This window comes from Coregonus lavaretus, assembly GCF_964263955.1.
Source record: "Coregonus lavaretus genome assembly, chromosome: 20".
NCBI classification, from domain to species: Eukaryota; Metazoa; Chordata; class Actinopteri; order Salmoniformes; family Salmonidae; genus Coregonus; species Coregonus lavaretus.
The window spans coordinates 9,674,722-9,682,007 of NC_140007.1; the positions used below are offsets into that span (position 1 = coordinate 9,674,722).

Consider the following 7,286-nt stretch of genomic DNA (forward strand, 5'->3'; position numbering starts at 1 on the left):
ATCATTGCTAGACAACCATTTTTAGGTCTTGCCATAGATTTTCAAGCAGATTTAGGTAAAAACTGTAACTTAGACTCTCAGGAACATTCACTGTCTTCTTGGTAAGCAACTCCAGCGTAGATGTGGCCTTGTGTTTTAGGTTATTGTCCTGCTGAAAGGTGAATTAATATCCCAGTGTCTGGTGGAAACGGTCTGAACCAGGTTTTCCTCTAGGATTTTGCCTGTGCTAAATTCCATTCCGTTTCTTTTTTATCCTGAAAAACTCCCCAGTCCATTAACGATTACAAACCCATAACATGATGCAGCCACCATTATGCTTGAAAATATGAAGACTGGTACTTAGTAATGTGTTGTATTGGATTTGCCCCAAACATAACACTTTTATATTCAGGACAAAAAAGTGAATTGCTTTGCCACACGTTTTGCAGTATTACTTTAGTGCCTTGTTGCAAACAGGATGCATGTTTTGGAAATTTATATTCTGTACAAGCTTCCTTATTTTCACTCTGTCAATTGGCTTAGTATTGTGGAGTAACTACAATCATTTCTCCTATCACAGCCATTAAACTCTGTAACTGTTGGCCTCATGGTGAAATCCCTGAGCAGTTTTCTTTGTCTCCGGCAACTGAGTTAGGAAGGACACCTGTATCTTTGTAGTGACTGTGTATTGATACACCATCTAAAGTGTAATTAATAACTTCACCATGCTCAAAGGGATGTTCAATGTCTTCTTTTTTATGTTTACCCATCTATCAATAGGTGCCCTTCTTTGCGAGGCATTGGAAAACCTCCCTGGTCTTTGTGGTTGAATCTGTGTTTGAAATTCGCTGCTTGATAATTGTATGTGTGGGGTACAGAGATGAGGTAGTCATTAAAAAATCATGTTAAACACTATTATTGAGTCCATGCAACTTATTATGTGACATGCTAAGCATATTTTCACTCTTGAACTTATTTAGCCTTGCCTTAACAAAGGGGTTAAATACTTATTAACTCAAAACATTTCAGCTTTTCATTTGTAATTAATTTGTAAACATTTCGAAAAACATAATTCCACTTTGACATTATGGGGTATTGTGTTAAATTCAGGCTGTAACACCACAACATTTGGAAAAAGTCAAGGGGTGTAAATACTTTCTGAAGGCACTGTGTGTGTGTGTGTGTGTGTGTGTGTGTGTGTGTGTGTGTGTGTGTGTGTGTGTGTGTGTGTGTGTGTGTGTGTGTGTGTGTGTGTGTGTGTGTGTATGTATGTGTGGTGTATGTCAGCTACTTAAAAAACAATCCTAATACCCAAATATAGTCATTTGCATCATTACAACTATTTTCTTAATATAATTATCATGCCATATGCATCATGTTAACCATGCATCTCACTCTTATTTGCATGCAACAACAAAAATATAATGCAGATAATACTCAAACTATCCAGGAGAAAAAACTATTGGGGCACAAACAAAAGACTAACAGAGTATTACAATACTAAGTGAATTGATTCACAAGACAAATCTCCAGTGGCTATAATGAAAGAACAACTTAACTGCATCCTTAGAATAAATACAGCATTGTAATCATCTGATTAGGGAAAATAGGTTCAAAAACTCCTGTGATAAAACAGATTATATTGCCTCTACCAATCATTTACAACAATTACTCCTCTAATGAGTGTGCATCTGTAGTGTACTACAACACCTTGTCTCTGTAGTGTATTCAAAATATATGTATGAAATACTGTATTAATCCAACCTGTGCAAACAAAGATTCTGTCCCACCGTGGTGCTACACTGACTTCCTCCGGGAGCGGGGGTACTCCTTGAAGCTGTGCCGAGGCGAGAGTGTGCTCCCTGGAGACGAGAGTCCTGTGTTGTCCCTGGGGGAGCAGCCCTGGGTCCTGTAGGAGATGGAGCTGTAGTAGACAGAGTTAATGTGGCACCCGTGGTGCTCGCTGCGGGAAGGCAGGGGGCTGTCACACACCCCCAGACGGTAGCACATACAGGAGCACAGGGAGCCCAGGGGGGACTCTGTCCTTAGTCTGCCTGTGCCGTGCAGTTGTAAGTGCAGCCTCTGCTTGCAGGGGGCACCCCTGGCCCTGTCCCTCTCCTCCTGCTCCTCCGCTGGGGAGGTGATGAGGTTGGTGCGGCTGGTGCCCTCCTCCATGGGCCGGAAAAGGTTGCTGTGACTGCGGCTCTGCCCCATCCTGTCCCTCCCCCTGTCCCTGTCCCTGTCCCCAAGCCCTCCTCTGCCCTGCTCTGGTCCTCCTCCTCCTTCTCCTCCATGGAGCCCCATGGTAAGCAGGCCCCTCTCCCTCTTGATGGAGGCCCTCTCCTGGGCGTCCCTCCTCTCGTCCTCTGTGTTCATGGTGAGGAAGCGCAGCACAACCAGGTTGAGGAAGGCTCCAATCACTGTCAGCCCCACCAGGATGTACATGAAGCTGAAGGCCACATACGGCGTCTTCTCCTGGAGGTCCTCCTTCTTCTGCAGGGCCACAAAGTCCCCAAACCCAATGGTGGTGAGCGTGATAAAGCAGTAGTAGTAGGCGTGGAAGAAGGTCCAGCCCTCGTAGTGGGAGAAGGCTGCTGCCCCGACACACAGGGTGCCGATGCAGGACAGGAAGCCCACTGAGACCATGTTCTCCATGGACACCTCAGTCCTCCGTAACCCCAGGCACTGCTTGGCCCTGCACAGGAGGTAGCGGACGAACGTGTTCATCCTCTCGCCCAGGCTCTGGAACATGACCAGGGTGAGAGGGATGCCCAGAATGGCATAGAACATGCAAAATACCTTCCCTGCATCTGTGCCTGGAGCTGCATGGCCATAACCTGTGGAGATAGATGCCACAGTTACTCTTTACTGTAGGTTATTGTAGACCAATACCGAGGCTTTTGAAGCCAATGGCTAAGGCTAATAACTAATGCAAATTGAACACCCTTAACTTCTGCACAGTAGGCTATTCACCGATGCAGAACACTGCAGACGCAGTATTATAAAACAATTTCCTGACACCTGCAACATACTCAGACTTAACAAAAGTAAGGGAAGCAAGCAAAACTTGCCAATGGTGGTGATGACCGTGATGGCAAAGTAGAAAGACCCGGCGAATTTCCACTGTCTCCCGGCGTGGTGGGGCTCCGCTTGCAGCACCACCCGCTCGATCTCCCGGTAGTCGTCCTCAGAGAACCGGTACTTCTTCTTCATCTCCGTGCGCTTCAGCTCCAGGATGCGTCGGCGAGAGCTCTCCGTCTCTGATTCAAGCGCGTCGAACACCGCGGCGCCCACCAGCAGGTAGGAAAACATGCAGAGGATGAGAGAGAGGGTCCGCACATTCTGCTTCTTCATCTTCAAGCCCACGGAGCCGAAACACTCAGCCGGATCTCTGAGAGAGCAGACGCTGTGGGCCACCTCTTTCGCCCCCTCTGACTGTGGCGTAGAATCCAACAGCTGTGGTGATGTGGGAAGGAGGCGCATACAGAAAAAAGACAAAGTGAATGGACCGTAATGTACAGTACCTTGTGTTATTTTCCTCTTCAAACAAAATGCACTCCTAGTCCTAAGGCTAGGCTACGTGGATTCAATGTGCATTGCTGTCAATGACATTTCAAATATTCCCAACATTTTCCAGCAGTTTCTCAATTTTTCAATCATTATTTTTCTTCTATGTATATTGTAGAACGTTTAGAGAGAATCATTGCTCGCGAGATTTTTGAGATCCAACGCATTCTGTCCAAAATATACATTTCTCCAGCGTTGTGCATGGGTGATATGGAGAGCCTATAGACTAAATTTGAAAATGTTTGACTTTATTCTTATACAAAATGAATACCGTTGCCTCTTATCAGCTAACATATATACAGTTGAAGTCGGAAGTTTACATACACCTTAGCCAAATACATTTAAACTCAGTTTTTCACAATTCCTGACATTTAATCCTAGTAAACATTCCCTGTCTTAGGTCAGTTAGGATCACCACTTTATTTTAAGAATGTGAAATGTCAGAATAACAGTAGAGATAATTATTTATTTCAGCTTTTATTTCTTTTATCACATTCCCAGTGGGTCAGAAGTTTACATACACTCAATTAGTATTTGGTAGCATTGCCTTTAAATTGTTTAACTTGGGTCAAACGTTTCGGGTAGCTTCCCACAATAAGTTGCGTGAATTTTGGCCCATTCCTCCTGACAGAGCTGGTTTAACTGAGTCAGGTTTGTAGGCCTCCTTGCTCGCACACGCTTTTTCAGTTCTGCCCACAAATGTTCTATAGGATTGAGGTCAGAGCTTTGTGATGGCCACTCCAATACCTTGACTTTGTTGTCCTTAAGCCATTTTGCCACAACTTTAGAAGCATGCTTGGGGTCATTGTCCATTTGGAAGACCCATTTGCGACCAAGCTTTAACTTCCTGGCTGATGTCTTGAGATGTCGCTTCAATATATCCACATAATTTTCCTTCCTCATGATGCCATCTATTTTGTGAAGTGCACCAGTCCCTCCTGCAGCAAAGCACCCCCACAGCATGATGCTGCCACCACCCGTGCTTCACGATTGGGATGGTGTTGTTCGGCTTGCAAGCATCCCCCTTTTTCCTCCAAACATAACGATGGTCATTATGGCCAAACATTTCTATTTTTGTTTCATCAGAACAGAGGACATTTCTCCAAAAAGTACGATCTTTGTCCCCATGTGCAGTTGCAAACCGTAGTCTGGCTTTTTTATGGCGGTTTTAGAGCAGTGGCTTCTTCCTTGCTGAGTGGCCTTTCAGGTTATGTCGATATAGGACTCGTTTTACTGTGGATATAGATACTTTTGTACCTGTTTCCTCCAGCATCTTCACAAGGTCCTTTGCTGTTGTTCTGGGATTGATTTGCACTTTTCGCACCAAAGTACGTTCATCTCTAGGAGACAGAACGCGTCTCCTTCCTGAGCAGTATGACGGCTGCGTGTTCCCATGGTGTTTATACTTGCATACTATTGTTTGTACAGATGAACGTGGTACCTTCAGGCGTTTGGAAATTGCTCCCAAGGATGAACCAGACTTGTGGAGGTGTACAACTGAGGTCTTGGCTGATTTCTTTTGATTTTCCCATGATGTCAAGCAAAGAGGCACTGAGTTTGAAGGTAGGCCTTGAAATACATCCACAGGTACACCTCTAATTGACTCAAATTATGTCAATTAGCCTATCAGAAGCTTCTAAAGCCATGACATCATTTTCTGGAATTTTCCAAGCTGTGTAAAGGCACAGTCAACTTAGTGTATGTAAACTTCTGACCCACTGGAATTGTGATACAGTGAATTATAAGTGAAATAATCTGTCTGTAAACAATTGTTGGAAAAATTACCTGTGTCATGCACAAAGTAGATGTCCTAACCTACAATAAATTTGTGGAGTGGTTGAAAAACGAGTTTTAATTACTCCAACCTAAGTGTATGTAAACTTCCGACTTCAACTGTAGGCCTAGACATTTACAAAACAAAATACAGATTATATCTACTGTTATTTTACTATTGTTTTACTATTTTAATGTATTTCTAAATTCTTTTTTTTAAAGTATTGATTTTATATTTGCATAGAAACGTTGTGTTTAGTCTTTCTCACCTTTTAATATTTTATTTGTTAAGCACCTTGAAATGAATTTGTTGTAAGAAATGTGCTATATAAATCAAGTTTGATTTGATTTATATATATATACATGCAGCCTGGTTTTCTTTTGGAGTATCCAAACCTACCCACATTCAACAAGTTTCTCTGTGTCCCAACGCTAGAAACCCACAGATAAGAAATTGTAACATAAATCGCTGAGCGCCCACGGAAAGCGGAAAAGCGTAGTTAATGAGCACTCACTCTCTCACTCAATATTGACAGAGCACTGAATCTCCGAATGAAAGCATTCAGCACCATGGACAGCGACTAGTGGAGGCGTGCATAGGCGATCTGACCAAGGCTGCGCATTGGAACGCCTGTCTTGAGTTATAGCCTAGTCTAAACCGAATTACTCACAAAATAACACATTTCATATCCCAAGTGGTCTAAGATAAGTCACGATTTTTCTTGCAAACACAGCAAAACATTTCTGAACGTCAAATAAGTGACCTTAATCCGTTTTAGAATTAGAATTTGTACAACACTCAAATTAATCTGACACACCTGTGCGCCATGGTTTTATCTCCGACGTGGCACTCATGTCTTATCCATAGTATAGGCCTATGGCTCTAAATGCCCAACGCATAAATTAATCTACAACTCCCATCCCCGGGAGATAAAGAGAGGCGGCAGTCTTTTGCGGTTGCACTGCTTTGATTGCCTTGCTTTGTGAAGCGTGTGAGCAGGACTCGGGCTACTCCGATAATGTATTATTCCTAGTGATGACCGGTGGGGCTGGCACAGAGGATTCTTAAAGAGGCCCACTTAATGGCTTACCAGGTGGATCGATGCGACGCCCGTGTCTTTAGGAGAGGGAGCACGCGGCGGTCCCACTGCGATTTATAGACCCTAAATGAACTCGGGGGTATAGCAGCCTGTAAACCGATGGAACCAGCGGCCATGTTCCAAGTATGACTAGTTTAGATTCAATCCGATTTAAATTAGATTGAATGGGCCCTGGCCCCTTTTAGCAGTGACTGTTGTAGGCTATACTTCACAATCACCAATGGCCAGGGTAAAAATACTGTACATGTAGGCTATTGAAGTACGATAACTAGCTTACTGTTTATTAGCAACAGTGTGTGTTACTTTTCTCCTTGATTTCTATAGCTCTGCTACTATACTAGAAACTCAATAGGTCTATATTGAGTAGGCCTATATTCAGTTCAGTCAGCAGTCACCAGGGCAACAGAATGAACATCCCTGTGCCATTTTGATATGTTTTATAGCCCAGTGATCCCTCCCCTCCCACGCTCCCAGATTCAGCAGAGACAAATTAAAACAAATGCTGTGTTTATTCCGGGAAAAATCTTCAAAAAGCCAGATGCTCTATAATTTCGTTACAGGCAATTTGCTCTGTCTTTTAGTGCAGTCATTCCAGAGCTAAAGCTTATGTGCCAAAATGTTTAATTTCATGAGTTTAATATGTGATAGGCATATTTTATTAAATGGGCACAGATGTTATGGTTATGATTTAGCCTAGAGATTAACAGGCTTGACGTTATGCTTTCTGTTGGTTAAAGGGTTTATTTGGCTATAAAGGACAGAATAAATGACAGTTTAGAGACTATCAAAGAGCTCAGCCAAGCCTATCTGAGGCCATTTCCATTTTCCACCAGCACTCCTGAAATCCCTACCAAAGCCACCCAATCA

The 7,286-nt window shown here is 43.3% G+C and overlaps 1 protein-coding gene across 1 annotated transcript; it reads right to left on the reverse strand.

Annotated features, from left to right (window-relative positions):
- Positions 1-1,776: 1,776 nt before the first annotated feature.
- Positions 1,777-3,333, reverse strand: LOC311147949 (potassium channel subfamily K member 15-like; the record flags this gene model as incomplete). The annotated part of the gene is made up of 2 exons (XM_084184800.1): positions 1,777-2,816; positions 3,051-3,333. 2 exons carry the CDS (start codon positions 3,331-3,333, stop codon positions 1,777-1,779), a joined length of 1,323 nt encoding a protein of 440 aa, XP_084040926.1.
- Between the last annotated feature and the right edge of the window lie 3,953 nt (positions 3,334-7,286).